This window comes from Vigna unguiculata, chromosome 6 (assembly GCF_004118075.2).
Source record: "Vigna unguiculata cultivar IT97K-499-35 chromosome 6, ASM411807v1, whole genome shotgun sequence".
NCBI classification, from domain to species: Eukaryota; Viridiplantae; Streptophyta; class Magnoliopsida; order Fabales; family Fabaceae; genus Vigna; species Vigna unguiculata.
The window spans coordinates 22,456,277-22,475,928 of record NC_040284.1 but is presented as its reverse complement, the minus strand read 5'-3'; the positions used below and the strand labels follow the sequence as shown (position 1 = coordinate 22,475,928).

The window sequence follows — 19,652 nt, the reverse complement described above, 5'->3', positions numbered from 1 at the left end:
GTTGTAATTAAGAACAATATGATAGTTATAATCTTTCTTTGACCTAACTTAAAAACTTTAAAAAATAATCGAAAAAGCTTTAAACTTTTTTTTTTTAAAAAAAACTCGAATTAACTTACATGTCTTCAATGTTGGTAATATAGTACTAACGAAAATATATAATTGAATCAATTTTAAAAATGAAATTTAATTAAAAATAAAAGATATGCTTAAATTATTTCAACAAGAATTGAAAGTAAATGACTAATTTAACCTATTTATAAATTAATTTATTATGTATTAATTCATGGACTTATACTATATATATGTTGCAATTTTTAAAATGACAATAATTGGATTATATTTGAACAACGTGGGCAAAACATTTTGTTAACATCTATAACACTTTAGGCTAGATGACACACAAGTATAAATTTATGTATGATTTTTTACTTAACCGATACACAAAAACCAGGGCCAAAATAAAGGCAAAAAAAAAAAGGTTATTGAGGATGTTGGGAATAGTTCACGTGTAAGTTAAAGTCTCACATTAGATCAAATAGACAAAGTTAAACAATATATAAGAATAAAGACCTACAACACCATTGTCTTAAGGTTTTTGGATAAAAATTGCGTCAAATGTCTTATATGTATAAAACCAATGTCGTATGTATCTAGAACCACAATCTTTCTATGACTATAACCCATATGAAAATATATATACATAAACCCAACAATGATATCAGAGTCGATGGTTCGGGATGACTAACTGGTCACCATATACTTGAATACCCATAACACCATTGTCTTAAAGTTTTGGGATAAAAATGATATTGAATAATTTATATATTAAAACCAATGTCATATATATATATATATATATATATATATATATATATATATATATATATATATATATATATATATATAAAATCACAATCTATCTATCTATGACTATAACCTATATAAAAATATATATACATAAACCCAACAAACAGCATGTCTCAAAAGTTATTCAAGATAATAAACAATCATACATCTAATTGTACCACATAACGAACTACTATCCAAATCAGAGGTTTTATTGACATTTAACAACAATAAAACCTTGAATTATTTAAGAGAATGTGGATAAGCTTGCCAAGTTCTGGAGCTTGAGTTTACATTTTATTATAAAGCTAGTGCCATTGATTGTACTTTATGGCTACATATTAACATGAAGAGAAATTCTCCTTGGCTAGACCATAACCATATGAATATTCATGCGTAGTTTCTTGAGTACTGTCTCTGTTTGTAACATCAAAACAACAAAGGAAAAGAGAATCAATTGCCAATTGTTAATTACACTACTTTGTTGCTAATAGTCACATTAGAGTACATAGTTTACATAATTTTTACCTCCCCATAGACAATTTACTTATTCTTGAAACCAGAAGTTCCTACATTCATATAAAAAGTTGACCTTAAGGATATATTTTTTTCATCGATAAAAGATAAGAAAATATGATGAACCTTATAACATACCTCCCCATCATCGACCTATTACTCATTCGATCAATAGTGAAGTGATGCCTACATTCATATAAAAAGTTGACCTTAGGGATTTTTTTCATTAATAAAGATAAGAAGAAATTATGAACCTTATAACACACCTCCCCGTAGACAAATTACGCCTTTCTGCTGGCTTCAAATCCATGAGATGTCTGCATTTATATAAAAGTTGACAATAGTTTTTTTTTTTTTGATTTGTAAATATAAGAAGAAATGATGAACCGTATGACACAATTAATGAAAATCGCATACAAATATTGTTAGAAATTTGGATTATATATATATATATATATATAATAAATAGTTAAATGTGTTAGTTATATTTTATTAACTAATTTAATAAATTGATCTAGTTAATGGGTTAATTATATCTATAGCTAAGAATATATAATTATATCATCAAAATATTAATTGTGTAGATATCCATGATATTCTAATTTGATGACGAGGACAAATTAAGAATATTACCTTTACAAGAAAAGTAACTATTAGAAGTTACATAAAGGAGTTATGATCCCCATCTGAGATCACGTCCATTATTATTCTGTTTTTTCTTTTTCTTCCCATCAGAAGAAAAAATTAAGAGAAAACTAAGGGTGCTTTACAGGTGAAAGATCACCAAAAACCTAAATTTATCTACGATTTTCAGATACACTTATGCTTTCGATATTTTGGGATATTGGAAACTATATTTTTTTTATCTGTGGATTCATTGTATTTATGTTTTCATAAACCAACTAATATGAAAATTTGCACGTATGATGAAGGAAGATTATTTTGTTTATATTCTTCTCCTACAATTGCTATTTTTTGTGAATAACAGAAGCCAATGACAAAAATAACCACTATAGCAGAATTCTTTCAAGAGGTGCTTCAGTATCTTGTTAATGATGAACTCTTTCTTAGTTTTTTCTTATTCAACAACAGTTATGATTTTCATTTGGTTAAGTTGTTGTGAACATGTGAACAAACCTTGGTGGCTCATTATCTGAATCCTCGTATTCTTCTGATGATTCCTCAGAATTTATATCTTCAGCTTCAGATTCCTCAGAATTTATATCCTCGGTTTCATATTCCTCAGAATTTATATCTTCAGCTTCAGATTCCTCAGAATTTATATCCTCAGCTTCAGATTCCTCAGAATTTATTTCTTCGGTTTCAGATTCCTCGTAATTTGAATTCTCATCTTGAGATTCCTCAGAATTTGTATCATCGTCTTCTGACTTCTCAGAATTTGTATCATCAACTTCACATTCCTCAGAATTTGTATCTTCAGCATCACTACCCTCTACATCTTCAGCATCACTATCCTCTGCATTTGAAACCTTCGCCTCAAAATTCTTTGCATTTGTCTTAGAAAAGCCACCTGTTCAAATATCATAATAACCAATAAACTATTGAGCTTAAACAATTAATAATTCAAGGAATTAAACTTTAATTACTGATCTTAAACATGTTAAAAAAATATAGTAAAAACCCTAACGTGCATAACAATTTTGCCATCCTTCTTTCAAAGCTTTAGGTTTCTAATTGTAATTATTGTTTTTAAGATATACATTGCAAGTAAGGAAAACTATATATTTTTTGTTATTAATTTTGATATCTTGTGATATTTTGCTATGGATGAAATATGTGATAAAATGTGTATAATAGTGATGATTTATTTGTGTTGAATATTAGTATGATATATTAGTTTGAAACACTATGTGACTGAAGAAAATTTGAGATAAACATATAAAATTGTTTAAATTAGCTTCTGGTGATATAGTTTAGAACTGAATTGGACAAGTTGGATTAATAAAAGAGATTAAAAATATCAGCTGGAGTCAAGAGACCAATTATATATATATAAATAAAAATGTACGTGCATGTTGTATACTTATTTCATATATTTATGCATATGTCTAAACTTTGGATTTAAAATATTTTTTGTAACATTAATTAAACCGGGATTTTTCATTGTAAAAGTAGTACCTTGTTGTCTCTGGGGAAGCTCGGAAAAGAGATACCCTACAAATCAGAAAAAATAAACGGCATATGATTTGTAATTAATTTATATGAAAAAATATTAAATCACAAGTAAATGAAAGAGGGGAATTCATAAGGATTTAGGGTAACTTATTGATAATATATATGTTAATTCAGTTGATTCAATTAAGAATGATAAACGAGCTCGATTGTTCTTATCAAACGTGCAGTCACCTAATTGCCATTTACCCTTAACCATATATAATCACAGTTAAATATAGTACTAAATGTTTATGATACGGTGCATAACTTGTTTATATCTTCCTCTCTATTTTCTTATTTAATTTTGTTCCACAATATAAAAAAATAAAGAGTGACAAAGTTAGTGTTGACCAAGTGATTTTATATAATTAAAAATATTGATTTTAATGCAACTTGTTATTTTATTGTATGTGAAATATTTACATTTTAAATTTTAATGTATTTGTAACATTTTAAATTAGTTATATATTCTTTTAGATGTAATGTTATTGTTGTCCTCCACTTCTCTTTTTCTTTTTCTTTCTTTCTAGTATTTCTCTCCTTTTTTTAGGTTTTTTCTTTGCATCTCATTTTATTCAAAATCTGACCGCTATTGTTGTAATTGATGAGTTTAGAAACATTTTTGTTTGATTTGATTTCTAAGCAACACAAGTTTCCATTTGCTCTAAAGATTTTTTTTTCTTATTATTTTCTCATCAATCTTAATAAAGTCAATTAAGAAATCCCTAGATTTTATATTTGTAACATTTTCTTATTATTTGTAACATTTTTTTTTATATTTGTATACCTTGTTCCAAAACCCTAGATTTTGAGTAAATTTATACTTGAGCTAGAACATTTTTTCGAAAGTCAAAGGTAAGAAAAGCTAAATTAATTCTAACAGTACTCTAGGATAAATTATGTAGTTGTATAAGTGATATGACAAATAAACGTTAATGAGTTGATTGAAATTGATATGTTTAACTTGTTTGTACTATCTTGAATATTTTGGATAGTTTAAATTTAGATCATTTGAGTCAAATTGTTTCGGTATGATGTTATTTTGAACCATATATTAATTTTGGCATAAGAAATAAAATTAAAATCAAGTCTGAGTCAATTTGATGATTAAATATGTCTTTTTGGAGTTTTGAATTATACAAATTCATTGGAAGAGTCATATATTTTCTAAGAAAAATTCAATTTTGACAATTAAGTATGAATTCTTTTTTCGTTGAGCGAGCTTTTAAATAAGACTTTTAGGTCTTGTTTTTTTGGGTGGATCTTCTGTTCAAGAGGATTAGAAAAGAAGACATAAAAGGTGATCACCTTATTTTTTTTGGGATGATGCAAGGGAATTGCCGCGATGGAATAGAGGGATTGCTAAAAAATTTCATCCCACTATTGTTAAAGAGGTTAGAAGGTAATGGATAAAAAAATACCTCTTATCCTCGTTATATTTATTATTAATAAATTCTCCAATAAAATTTTGTTTTCAATTATTTGTTAATCATTTAATGAAATAGTAAAAAAAATGATTTTAATTTATTCTTGTCTTTCAATTTTTATATAAATTTTTCTACATGTAAAAATATTATTTACTTTAAAATTTTTAGATAACTTAATTTATTAATATTTACCAATTTTAATTTTTTAACAAATAAATATATGTAATTTGAGTTTTAATTTATTAATAAAAATAAATAAAAATTTTATTATTAATAAACATCTAAAAATCTAAAAGTTAAAAATATATAAACAATATATAATTCTAAAAAATTTGAAGAAAAGAAAACAAATTTATTAAAAACTATTACCTATATTATTAACAAACATAATCAAATTAAAAAATATGTTCATATCAAATAAACAAAAAAATTTATACGACTTAAAAACAATATATATATATATATATATATATATATAATATGTAAATAAATTATTTTTTATGTAAACATTAAATTGATAAATGTCAAATTTAATTTGATATCAAATAAATTTTATTATTCATTTTTTTATAAATATTTTTTTATTATTTCATACAATTAATAGAAATTAAATAAATTATTCTAAATGATTTATATAGTCTTTTATATTATTTTTAACATTACAGATATTTTGGTAATCTCATTTTTTATCTATTAATTTTTTTTAATATGTCACATCACTTAATTCAATCATAAACTTTCACGAATTTCTCTCTCTAATCTACTCTAAAATTACATCCATATTCTTTAAAAAGAACAACATCAATTTTATGCTCTAATCTTTCTCATTTGTTCTTCTCTCTCTGCTTCTAATCCTTCCTCTCAAAAGAATACAGCCTTAATATTTTGGTTTGCTCGAGAAAGTTAGTTTTATAAAAAATATCATAGCTCAAAGAAGATAAATCGCTAGTAGAGCAAAAGTTTTGTTAGGAGAATGAAATTTCACTTGTTGTGCTGAAACCTTTGGTTGAGATAATAGAATTCTGGTTGAGCGAATTTCAGAAAATGTTTAACTCATTTAATGATTTCAATTCTAGTTGAGTGAGAGAGTATTTTATGAACTAAAACAATAAGTTTTCAAATGTTTTTAAATATAAATTTGGTTTATGAGAATTTGTAATCACAAATATAGGATGATATGGGTAAGGATTTGAAGAAAAAAAACCTAAGTGTAGAAGTATAAGAGAAATGTGCCTAGAAGAAGGATAGTATATGTGTAAGATGAATGTATTAGATGGTATGTGTAAGGATCTAGTGTTCTCGTGACTATCACCATCCGCTGCTACTAGTGCTTATGTCATGAGTTTGGTTTCTGATGCTCTCCGTCGTTCGGTGTAAAAGGCGTGAATGGTGGTCACAAGTGTAGCGGCGCAAGTGAAATAAAATTTAAAATGAAAAATAATAAAATATTATTTTCGGTATTACTTTTTAGATGTTTTTGTTACCCCACTTATAATCTCATATCCCAAAAATAATAATCATGCACACATCATCTTATATTTGGTACTTTATTTTATAAAATAAATATATTTTCTTCTTAATAAAACTCATGCATCATTCTACAATATCAATGTATATTTTGTATTATCTTCGTTCAGGGTATGATTTGTTCATGGTATGATTTGTAAGAGTATCATGTTTAGTTGTTTGCACTATATATACTATAAGCAACATGAATCGTCAAAAATATAAAACCTCAAAAGCGTTAAAAATTCTAAAACCTAAAAACGTCAAAAATATAATATTTTCTTAGTTTTAAAAATATAAAAATAGTTTTCTTATGATATTATATATCATGACTCTATAAGTTATTGTGCTCATGTAGGAGAATACTAAGTAGTGAGAGTTGAAAGAGGTTCCTAGGGTATGGAGAAGAGGTATTTATATATATTAAAGGGTTAAATATGTTTTTGATCCTTTAACTTTAAGTGAAAATCGTTAATAATCCTCTTTGAAACTTTGATCCAATCTAGTCTCTCAACTCTATAAATGTATGGATTTAGTCCTTTTGACCAGCCGAATTTGGTTAAGTTTACTTGGCGTTTCAAACAGTTTCATAATAACATTCAAGTTGTTTTAATGTTAGCTGAGAGATGCATTTGAAACGTCAAATAAATTTAATAAAATTTGGTTAAAATGACTTAATCCATGCATTTGAAACGTCAAATTTTCATTGAAATTTAAGAAATAAAAAACATATTTAACTTTATATTAAAAATGATCATGTCTTCCAATTGATATAGGAATTTACTTTATCATATGAGCATACTTAGTCCCATGAGTTGGTAGAACCCGTGTGCAAGGTGCATGCCAAAATTTTATGGTGATTCATATGACATGTGTAAAATTTCTGAAGTCTCATTCAATACTTTTAATCTTCCAAAAGTAAATAATGATTATTATGATGGAAAGCATGCCGATCATTTGTCTATGTGTGTATTATGAACTATGTGATAGTTTGGTGGATATATGTTGTTGTAATATTATATATTCGTTTTTCTTTATGTTAGCTTATCTCGTGTCCTGTCTTTTGTGTGTTATTTTTTCTATGATTATGTGTTATATGAAAGCAGATAATAATATAGATGGTGGTGCATAGCAACAGAGATATGGATTTTGTAGGTAATATATATATATATATATATATATATATATATATATATATATATATATATATATATATATATATATATATATATATATGTGGATGACAAAAATATTTGTGTTCGTGGATATCCGTGGATAAAATTCACAGCAGATAGTTGGTATCCGCAAACATTTATTATCCGCAGATAACAAATATTTTAATACTTGTTTCTAAACGGGTTGGGTGCACGAATATCACACTATATGTACCTGCAGACATCCGTTACCCGCAAAAAATTAAATTAAAATTAATTTATATTTTATTAAGTTAAATTTAATTAAAATTAAAATTTAATTCATATTTTATTAGTTTAAATTTAATTAAAATTTAATTTATATTTTATTTCATTTTTTTTTGTAATTTTGTTTAAATTTCATTTTAAAAATTTATAAAATATATATTTTTTAAATATTCGCGGATATCCACGAGTATCTTCGAGTTTTAAAAAATCTGTGGATATATTTTAAACGGTTACTCACACAAGTAACAAGACGGATAACAAGTGAATTTTTTTGTTGCGGATCAAGTTGCAGATAGAAACTATATGTGCATGACTCCACCCTTGCCATCCCTAGATGTGTATATATGTTTTTGTAAGTTTTATGTTTTTGAAAATTTTAATACATGATGAATATAAAATGTTATAATATATGTGTGGTCTATGTGGTTGTGGTTCTTGTATTTGAATTTTGAATGTGTTTGAAGTGTTGTGGCTTGATTACTTAAAATGTCTCTTTTTATATGTATATTTCATTATGTTGATAATTTTATTTTCAATAAATTATTCTTACACATGTACTGTTTATTTTATAAACTGCGATGAATGTACTACGCGAGCAAATATAGGTATATGTACAATATGGGAAGTGAATAAAATTTTTCTTTCAATTTAATTATGTTTGTATAAATATTTGTATATTTATATGTGTTTAGTGTATTACTATAAATATTGTAAAACCTCTTTTAATGGATTTATTATATAAATGATAGGTTAATTTTTGGATGTTATAATATAAATACTTGAATATATAATATGTGGTATTTGTATGTGTGTGTATTGTTTAAAACTTTAAATCGACTTATTTTATTGTAATATTAATTAAAGGATATTTTATTTTATTATTAATATACACTAACTACTGGACTAATCTCATGTATATGTTGTTAGTAAGATTAGTACCTAGGTCTTGTTCATTGATGTACTCCAATTGACGCCCTGCAATAAGTAAGAAAAAAAAAATAGTAACTAATGCGTATATAACTACATATAATTTTAGATCAAGTAATTAAAATATACTTTAAAGAAATGTATTCCCCCCCTAAATTTGAAATTATCCAATTGTTATCTTCTAGGTAGTATATAATTATTAATAGTTGATTCAATTTTAAAGTAGTAACAAAATTTAAAAGATAAAATAATAGACAAATTCATAACGAATTTTATATGTCAAAAGTTTTTTTTTTATTATCAAAATGGTATAATTTTAAAGTAAATATACATAAATGGGTAAAAATTTTAAATTTTATGACCATGAATAAGTTACATTAAGCTGATTAGGATGATAAGAGGGTCAGATGCAAATAATGCCTATTCGTAATCCTACCGTAATAAAAAAATTCACTCTTATATAGTAGATATCTCTTTAAAAAATATCCACAAATATTTATAAAAATATATTTTATAAATTTTTAAAAATAAATTTAAATAAAAATAGAATATAAATTAAATTAAATTTTAATTTTAATTAAATTTAATATAATAAAATATAAAATAAATTTTAATTTTAATTAAATATAACTTCATAAAATATAAATTAAATCTTAATTTTAATTTTTTGCGGATACCGCAAAAATATAATTGTAATGCAAAATAGGTATATTATTTGGATGATCTTGAATAGTCGTGATTATTGGACATTATTATCGTAGAAAATAGGTACATTTTTTCAAAAATATAGAAGTGGAAGAAAAAAAATTAAAAAATGTATGTGGTATTTGACAAAAGTAACTTAAAAAAAAGTAATGCAATTTGTAGCGGATGGATGGCGGCGGTGACCAACAATGAGGGCGGTTGACAACGGTAGTGGTTGACGACGAGGGCAGTTGGTGGCGGTGGCAGTGTGTATTAGGTTCAAGTATTAAGTTGAATGCTTTTATTGGACCAGGCCCAATTTTTAAGTATGTATTAGTTGGGTTTTATACCCAACAGAAGACAAAAATAACACGATAGCCTTCCATTTAGAGTTTCTTTTCCTTCCCATGTGTCGCTACCCTTCATGTATAGGGTTTCTTCTCCACGCTGTTTTGTTTCTTACTTCTCCATGCCGCTGCCTTGTATTTTTCGCCACACTCATTCAGCTCCCGCCAGTTGTTATAAAAAAAGTGGCCGCAATGCCGCAATGAGAAGCTCGATTCGCCATTGCCTTGTTGTTGTGGCAGGTTGCAAAACTGCCATTGGTTTCCGTCGTGGTGCCACCATAACCATGATAACACTGGCTGTTATGAGCGAGAAAGTACTTTATGAACTCTTAAAAAATAACTTCTTAAATGATTTTAAATGCTAATATTAGTTTACCTTCATTTCTAAAAATGCTTTTAAACATACTTAGTTTAAAAATAATTTCAGAAATATCAGTATAATATTTATAAAAAAGTATCAAGTTTAATCCCATTCTAGTATAACATTTATATAAAAATTAACTTTGTTATTAATTTAGAAAAGGACGAAATTGATTCATTTTAACAAAAAATAGGACTAAATTGAAATTAAGTTAAGGACAAATATAGAAACTAAATTGGAACTAAAATAACAAATATAGAGACCATACTGAGATTAAGTCAACAATGTGGCGTTGACAATGACATGTGACTACAATTACCATGTGGCACAATACTGATTTGACATGTGACATTTTTTTCTAAACTAAAAAAAAATATAAAAAAATTAGAAAAAATCACAAACTGACATGTCACACATATTTAACACTGTTAGCACAGTACTAACGGAAAGGACCTAACATTTTCAAAAATAGGGACCCAATCGAGACGAGTCAAAATCTAAGAATCAAATTGAGATTCAGATCAAAACATGGACCAATAGATGGTTTAAACCTATATTATTTTTGAATGTTACATTAATGCAATGTAAAATTAATTTTGATTTATGAGATGTGATGAATTTTCATTGAGGTGAGATACATATGTATGATATGGAGTGATGATTTAAAATTTATATAAGATTGATGAAACCTATATAAATTTGTGATCACATATCTGAGATGATATGTAAATGATCTAAGTCACATAGACTAAGATAGTGAAAAAAAAGGGAGAGTTTTACACACATCAACATGTGTAGTGCGTGGTATATGGGTTGAAATGATCTTACTTTATTCTTGTGTTCACTTGTATATTCACGTCTTAGATTGGGTTAATTGTTAGTCCTTGATAGGTCGTATTTAATATGAGTCTTTTGAAAGACGTCAATCAATATTTAATTTGTTGAATGTTTGTCAATGATTGAAATTGTATTGTTCATCAATTGCTAACGAAATTTTTTTTTTTCTATATTATGATCTTATGCTAGAAATTTATTTTTAATAGTCTACAATGCTTTTATCGTCTGTGTGTGATGACACTAAAAGAAACTGAAAATTTTATCGTCTATGTGTGATGACACTAAAAGAAACTGAAAATTTTATTTTTGACATCTTTATATATATTTATATTTTGTGTCTGTTTATGTAATATCCTTAAAATAATTTATGTTATGTATAGGTCTTATATTATGTTATATGTTTTATCTTTTGGTTAAGAGTGTTACATAACGAGAATTTGATACTTTCCCCACTCAATCATGTGTTCCGAAGTGGAAAATGAAACTAATATGTTTATGACACGTAACAGAAGTATGAACTAACATACCTTGAGGAGGGAATTGTCTAGGAAGGTTCGACAAGAGAACACCTACGTTCATAAAAGAAGAATATTTGTAAGAACTTTGGTTGAACAAGTTAACAATTTGATGCTTGAGTTCACCCAAATCATGTATTTAAAATTACATAATCTTGAGTGTGATTTTTATTTTGAAAGAACTTATCTATATTTTCTTTACTTGAAAACATATTCTAAGGAATTTTAACTAGTAATAATGTGTCAGATTACTTTTCTGATAAAACAAAATTAATGAATAAGAATGGTGAGGAAAGCATAATAGTAAGGTGAAAATTATTGTTACATCCAAATGAGTCAGATTCATTTTCTGACAAAACAAAAAGAATATAATGGTAATATTTAAACATGTAACCTTGCAAAGTTAACCATAATCGACAAAAGTGGATTGAAATTTATGATGAGATGAAAGAGTTAATGATTATAATATAAATTCCTTTGGTAACAAAAATAGGTAGCTAATGTTAGCGATCAATTTAGAGACCAATTCATAATATAAACTATTTTGGTTACCAATTAAGAGACTAATTATAATCTTTTGAAATTATTTTAATTACCAATAATTTGGACTCTATAAATTAGTATCTAAATTGGTGACTATAGTGACTAATTAATTTTGGTCACTAAATTTGGTCATTATTTAAGGTTTTTCTTGTAGTGGCCAAGACAAACCTACCTGGATAGACGAACTAGACGGGCGTACCCGAACCAACGACCTTGATGGGCCAAACCCAGGATGACAATAGAGAAAGGTCAGCCATGCTGACGACCTAGACGAGTCGGCCAAAGGCCAATGACCTAGACAGGCTTGCCAGGATTGACGGCCTAGGGGAGTCGACGACATAGATGGGTCGACCCAGGTCGACGACTAAGATGGGCCAACCCGGACTGATGACCTAGAAGGGCTAACACGGGCCGACAACCTAGACAGGCCAGCCCGAGCCAACGACTTAAAAGAGCCAACCTGGGTTGATGACCGAGATGGGCCGACTTAGGAAGACCACCTCGATGGACTGGCCTAGGCCCACAATTGACATGGGTCCTTCCTACAAAAGACCTAGAAGGGTCGACCTGGGCTATCAACCAAGATTAGCTAGCCTAGTCCGACGACTTAGACAATCCAGCCCGGGTCGATGACCAAGACAAACTAGCCCGGGCCAACGATCCATACAAGCCTTCCCGGGCCGACAATCTAGACAGATCGACTTGGGCTGACAGCCTAAACGGGTTGAGCCGACGACCTATACATGTTTGGTAAGTGTCTAGAATACATATAATTTCCACATAAACTTGACACTTATCATGCTTTAATTGATCATATTTTACAAGTAAACAATCCATTTTAGCAAGAAGAAAAATAAGAAATTAATGAATTTTTGATGATTTTACAGCAATTTCTCGAAGAATTAAAAATGATGTAGATGAGCATCAAAATTCACGGCTGAGCTCTAGTAAGACATTCAAGGAAGGATCCAGAATATGTCTTTTGGAGCTGAACCACAACAAAATGGTGCTCAACACTTAAGGCGGTGCATGAATGAGCCACAAGAGAATGTGAGTGCATGGTTGAGTCACAAAAGAATGTGCTCAACACTTAAGGCAGGGCATGACTGAGCCACAACATAATGTGCTTAGCACTTAGTGGTGCATGGCTGAGCGCCAAAAGTTGGGTTGAGCACTGCCCAAAAATTTCTATAAATAAAGATCTTTGGTTCTCATTATAAGCATTGAGTGAAGGTTAAAAGATATAGCAGTAGGATAGAATAGAGTATGTGAGGCACGAGGGAAATGCGCTTAGCGTAAATCTTATGTGTAGATGCTACTAGAATTACATTGTAATATTCTATGAGTAGTTGAACTCCCTTGTGTATAGGTTTGATGTAATCAATTATGATTCTATATACTTTTGCTTCTTGGGTATTTACCTGTGCTTTCATTCAATTGTTTGTGGTTTGATTTATGTTTAATGATGACTTGATCACTAATCTATTTAACTGGTTTAGATTGAGTTGAGAAATTGGTCTCAAACTGAGGTCCATTCAAATCATCATACTTGTACTAGTGTTTATTTAAATAGCGATAGGGGATGCTGGATGGAAGGGTCTTGCACATGGCAGTGATTCATTCAATGAGTCTTGCACATTACAGCAAGGATTCATTCTACCAGGAGTTGAGGAATCATATTGGGTTTGAAGTCCTTAGATTATAGTGATTCAAGGATGAACCTAGATCTACATAGAAAGAGTACTCCAGGGCATCGAATGATTTGCATGGTAAGTAAACAAGATTGTTGTCATGTAGTAGAAGATGAGATGAAATCAATTTATAGCCTCTACTCCACTCAATTTGTCTAATTACTACTATCTATTTTTACTTGCACTCTTTATCAAAACCAAAAATCCAAAAATCAAATGACCAAAATACTTGTTAAATCCTTGTGGATACGATACTTGTTGATACTACTACGTAGTAGTACATTTGCTGGAAAATGGTTGTTGTGAAACAATCATCAGGGCCCTTTCGAGTTGATAGCCAAGATAGGTTGGCCTAGGTCGACAACCTAAATGGGCCAGCTCATGCCGAAGGTCAAGACGAGTTGACCGAGACGAGCGAGTTCGAGCCGACGACATGGACGGGTCAACTCGACTCAACTATCGAGACTGGCCTTGACCCACAAGATTTTTGTGAGAGTTTTAGTCTTGTGGACTTCTTTAATAGGGAACTTTTTGACTTTGCGGACTTTTTTTTCTTCAATCAACATGGACTAGAGCCAAGTCCTGTAAAGTTGACCAAATTGACATCTCTCCACATTTTGCTTAGTGTACACAAATTTCCTAAATATTAAGTATTAATGTAATTTGTCTTAAGAGATTTAATTTACTATCATACTAAATTATTTAATAATAATAACGAGGTATTTTAATAAACTATTGTTTTAATTAAATAAAAATATATTATCATCTCTTCATACAGTTGTTTTTATGAAAAACTTGATAAAAAATGTTATTCTCAGAAAATATTATTTTATAATGATACTATTTTTTAAATGATAATTAAATATGGTAAGTGTACTTTAAATTTCTGATTTTTGAAAATTAAAAAAAAAATGATATTTCATTGTAAGATTAGTACCTTGTCTTGAATTATGGTTCATCCTCTCGACGAAATCATACCCTACAATCAGGGGAAAAAAAACACACTATCATGCAAAAATAAATATTAAAATACAAATGATATTATTCGGCTAACTTACTTGATTTAATGTTTCTTGTCCTCTCTTTTAACTTATTAAATGTGATCTTTTATAAATATAAGTTATATATTAATTTCTACATATAATTGATTCATGGTTTTATTTAAACAAGTTATATTATATTCCAATATTTAATGAGATTGATGAAATTTATGTATTACAAAAATGTTATCAAGATTATGAAAGACATAGGACTTGTGATAATATATTTGAATGATATTAAATTATTATTTAATTTGAGTATTAAGTGCATATATTGTGGTGTAATAAAGATCTCATAATTTCATAGATAGTCTAAATCACATATATTAAGATACCAAAATTTAATAATAATGTATAACAGTATATAAAGGATTTCCTCTTTATGTCGACATTTCATTTTTTCAATTTTACCCTTGATTATTATCTTAAAAATTAATTATTTTCTAAATATTTAATCTGTAACAAGTATCCTAACAACTTCTTTTGTCTTTAATAGATATTTTAAAAACCTCCTTTGTCTTTAACAATTATTTTAAAAACCTCTTTTATATACATATTTTATTTTATAATTTTATTTATTATTTTAAAAATTAATTATTTTATAAATAATTTACCTTCGACTGTTATTCTATAAACCTCTTTTTGTTTTTAACTTATTTTATTTAACAACTATTTGAAAAGTTATTTATATATATTCTGAAAGTAAATATTATTGATCTTAACTCAAATTTTTATTAAAATTAAAAAAATGCAACACATAAGCGCTGTTGCGTCTGTATTTTCGATAATAGTAATAATAATGATAATAATAATAATAATAATAATAATAATAATAATAATAATAATAATAATAATAATAATGATAATTTATAACAATATATAAAGATGATACATTTTTTGTGTCCATATTTTGTTATTCCAATTTTACCCTTAATTGTTATTTTAAAAATGAATTATTTTATAAATAATTTACCTTTAACCATTGTTTTCTATTTTTTTTTGTCTTTAACCGTTATTTTAAAAACATATTTTATTTTTTTAATTTTAAATTTAACAACTATTTTAAAAATTAATTAATATTTCTTATTGATCTTAATTCAAATTTCTATAAAAAAAAAATGTAAACACACATGTGCGACAACACGACAACGCTTGTATTTTTGTAAGTGATAATGATAATAATGAAAATAATGATAATTATAATAATCATAATAATTATGGTAATAATAATAATAATATTAATGCTAATAATAATAATAATAACAATAAAAAATATAAATAATAATAATATATTAATTTCAACTATAAGGATGAAATAGTAATATTATATTTTAAATTTTAATATATTAAACTTTCTTTTCATCTATCATATTATTCAAATTAGTAAACTTTCACAAAATTTACTTTCAAATCCATTCATTTCCACCTCTAAATCTTTTAAATGAAACAACACAAACTTCACTTTCAAATCCACTCAAATTCATATTCATTCGCTATCCCCACATCCATATTTCAAAGGAAAACATCCTCTCAAACCTGGGTCCCAAATACGATTGTGTGTCAAACAACATGAAGCAACCATTACACACTGCACACTTTTAAACCCCCATTGTTTTGTTAAACTTTGCACCAAACTTCGAATTTTCGAATTTCAAAATTTGAAGGGAAGAGATCAAAATTGAGGTTTTGGTGGTGGTGTTGCATCTTCAATTGGTGCAACTAATCCTAGTTTTCCATTATCAATAATGCCATTAATTAAATCATACTCTTCTGGCTTCCCTGTAATTTCTCACACAGAAGAGGGGGCGAAGGGGCAGGTGGAAGCGTCGATGCAATGAGGGAGGGTGGAGGCGCATGAAGGAGAATGTGGTGGTGGCTATGGCGCTGCAGTGGGTTTGACGAGAGGGGAAAGAAAAGGGTTTAGGGGTTTGAGAAATTGGGTTATGTAGGTTTGCATAATTGTGAATTATGGAGATGCATGAAGGCTATTGATGCATGAGGTTATCTATTTTTGTGGATTATAAAGTAGAAGTGGAGTTGAATATCGGTGTTGATTTAGTTTTCCGTTGAATCTAATTGAGACGAGTCAAAATCTAAGGATTAAATTGAGATTTGGATAGAAACAAGGACCAATAGATGGTTTAAACCTATATTATTTTTGAATGTTACATTAATGCAATGGAAAATTAATTTTGATTTATGAGATGCGATGAATTTTCATTCAGGTGAGATACATATGTATGATATGGAGTGATGATTTAAAATTTATATAAGAATGATGAAACCTATATAAATTTGTGATCACATATTTGAGATGATATGTAAATGATCACGTAGACTAAGATAATGAAAAACAAAGGAAGAATTTTTACACACATCAACATGTGTAGATGTGTGGTATGAGTTGAAATGATCTTACTATATTCATGTGTTCATTTGTATATTCAGGTCTTTGATTGGATCAATTGTTAGTCTTTGATAGGTCGTATTTAATATAACTAGTTTGAAAGACGTCAATCAATATTTAATTTATTTTCTACATTATTATCTTATGCTAGAAATTTATTTTTAATAGTCTACAATGCTTTTATCGTTGGTGTGTGATGACACTGAAAATTTTACTTTTGACATCTTTATATATATATATATATATATATATATATATATATATATATATGTTTATATATGTTTATGTAATATCCTTAAAATAATTTATTTTATGTATAGGTCTTATATTATGTTATGTTTTATGTGTTTTGGCTAAAAGTGTTCCATATCGAGAATTTGATATTTTCCTCGCTTAATCACGTGTTCCGAAGTAGAAAAGAAAATGAAACTAATATGTTTATGACATGTAACAAAAGTATGAACTAACATACCTTGAGGAGGGAATTGTCTATGAGGATTCGATAAGAGAACACCTACGTTCATAAAAGAAGAATATTTGTAAGAACTTTGGTTGAACAAGTCAACAATTTGATGCTTTAGTTCAACCAAATCATGAATTTAAAATTACATAATCTAATCTTGAGTGTGATTTTTATTTTGGAAGAACTTATCTATATTTTCTTTACTTGAAAACATATTCTAAGGAATTTTAACTAATAATATGGTGAGGAAAGCATAACAGTAAGGTGAAAATTATTGTTACGTCCAAATGAGTCAGATTCATTTTCTGACAAAACAAAAAGAATATAATGGTAATGTTTAAACATGTAACCATGCAAAGTTAACAATACAAAAGTGGATTGAAATTTATGATGAGATGAAAGAGACAATGATTATAATATATATACCTTGATATGGTGGCAGGAACTCATAAGGTCGTCCAGTAGCTAGAAAGAAGGGAAGAGAGGTTAATAATTTATAAAAATAAAGTTGGTTTAGTGAGGTTTCAGAGAAAGGATGAGAGAGAAGTTGTAACATCTATCGATTGTCGACAAAAGAAAAAAGAAAAAAACTTTACTTGTGGGTTTCCAGTCTGGTATTTTCTCTTGTGCTTTGTTTGAAGCATGGAATTTTTTGGTGAGCGTAACCACTTCTTCTTTCCTCACTATATCACCACGAGAGTTTCGTTTTTCAACACTTTTTCTCCTCAAACGCAACATCCTCTTGTTTCTGCAGAAAAGCAGTGTTAATTTTCTTAGCTTTGGGTTGGGAATGGGAACCAACCAAGCTACTAATAAATACTTGGATAACCGAATCAACTACTACTACTACACCATGTGTCTGTTCAGGTTTAGTATCTTCATCTTCTTTCAAGAATAGAACCCAGTTATTGATTGAAGAATATATGCACCACCCACTATTCTTCTCTCTGCTTTATCAATCACTAACAGATAACTTTCAACTATTGATACAGTAAGAATCAATAATTACGTTACACTCAAACTATGCAGGATATGGAATATTGTCGCTTCATTCATTGCTTAGAAAATAAGCTAACAACTAACTAATGTTGTTTCTGTGTTGAACCTTATCTGCTGCATGTAGTTAGCCAAATTCTATCCAACTAATATGATTCCCTTTTCAACGCTAATTAATTTTCCTTTTATTAACTTAATTATAAAACGGTTATCATACTAATTATAATGATTGCCTTAAAACTCACATGAAATCATTTCAACTGATCAATAACAACTATAATTTTAGTATTTCTTCAAAATAATATTTTTTATAAATTAGGATCAATAAAAATCATATTTTTATGGATCAAAACTATATGTCAAACTTAAATAATTATTTGTATTTTGATATTATTAGCGATATCAATTTCTATTTGGCTGCCGTGTAACACTGATGTCATACCATTTAGTGATCAGAGTGACATGGCAAAATTCAAAAATACAAATGTATGGTGGTTATAAATTTGAGAATAAAACAAGGAGTTTGGAATAAAGAGAAGTTCTATTTTTCAGAACATTTAATAATACTTTTGAAAAAAAAAGAAGATATTTCATATGTTCGTAATCCACCAATACAGTTCCTTCTCTGTTTTCACTGATTAGTGAAACTCAAACAAATTTCACTCAATAAGATAAAGTCTGTCCGAAAATTTTTTGCATGCACTTTTTTTTTTTTTTATTGGTGGATTACGAACATATGATTTTTGAATGATAAATTGGTAGGTCAAATTACCTTATGGACAAATACCCTAGACTTGATCAAAAGACATTAAGTAAGGAGAACATACTTAGTGAGATGGGTGTCTGGAATGACAACATGTGGGAGTGAAGTTTACCTTGGAGAAGACAATAGTTTGAATGGGAGAGGAGCTAAGTTTCTGCACTTGAGAAGGATTTAGAAAATATTA

At 27.9% G+C, this 19,652-nt stretch overlaps 1 protein-coding gene across 12 annotated transcripts; it reads right to left on the bottom strand.

Moving 5' to 3' along the window:
* Nucleotides 1–1,063: 1,063 nt before the first annotated feature.
* LOC114186721 (KS1 protein-like) lies at nucleotides 1,064–18,806 on the bottom strand. Of its 12 annotated transcripts, none has more exons than XM_028074698.1 (13): nucleotides 18,719–18,806; nucleotides 18,306–18,457; nucleotides 18,136–18,174; nucleotides 17,719–17,760; nucleotides 14,737–14,778; nucleotides 11,578–11,619; nucleotides 8,834–8,869; nucleotides 3,505–3,540; nucleotides 2,503–2,896; nucleotides 1,632–1,682; nucleotides 1,504–1,551; nucleotides 1,378–1,418; nucleotides 1,064–1,266 (listed from the first exon to the last, which is right to left on the bottom strand). In XM_028074698.1, exons 1-12 carry the CDS (start codon nucleotides 18,763–18,765, stop codon nucleotides 1,397–1,399), a joined length of 951 nt encoding a protein of 316 aa, XP_027930499.1. In that variant the 5' UTR covers nucleotides 18,766–18,806; the 3' UTR covers nucleotides 1,064–1,266; nucleotides 1,378–1,396. The 12 variants fall into 12 exon arrangements, with proteins under 12 accessions (XP_027930499.1, XP_027930500.1, XP_027930506.1 ...); XM_028074699.1 differs by lacking the exon at nucleotides 18,719–18,806 and adding an exon at nucleotides 18,560–18,650; XM_028074705.1 differs by lacking the exon at nucleotides 18,719–18,806 and adding an exon at nucleotides 18,530–18,643.
* Nucleotides 18,807–19,652: the final 846 nt, after the last annotated feature.

Coding starts and splice junctions, on each gene's coding strand:
- LOC114186721 (XM_028074698.1), bottom strand. CDS start 18,765: ATGAATGAAGCGACAATATTCCATATCCTGCATAGTTTGAGTGTAAC. Junction 17,761..18,135: donor GTTCCTGCCACCATATCAAG/GTATATATATTA, acceptor TTATGAACGTAG/GTGTTCTCTTATCGAATCCT. Junction 8,870..11,577: donor TAGACAATTCCCTCCTCAAG/GTATGTTAGTTC, acceptor TACTTATTGCAG/GGCGTCAATTGGAGTACATC.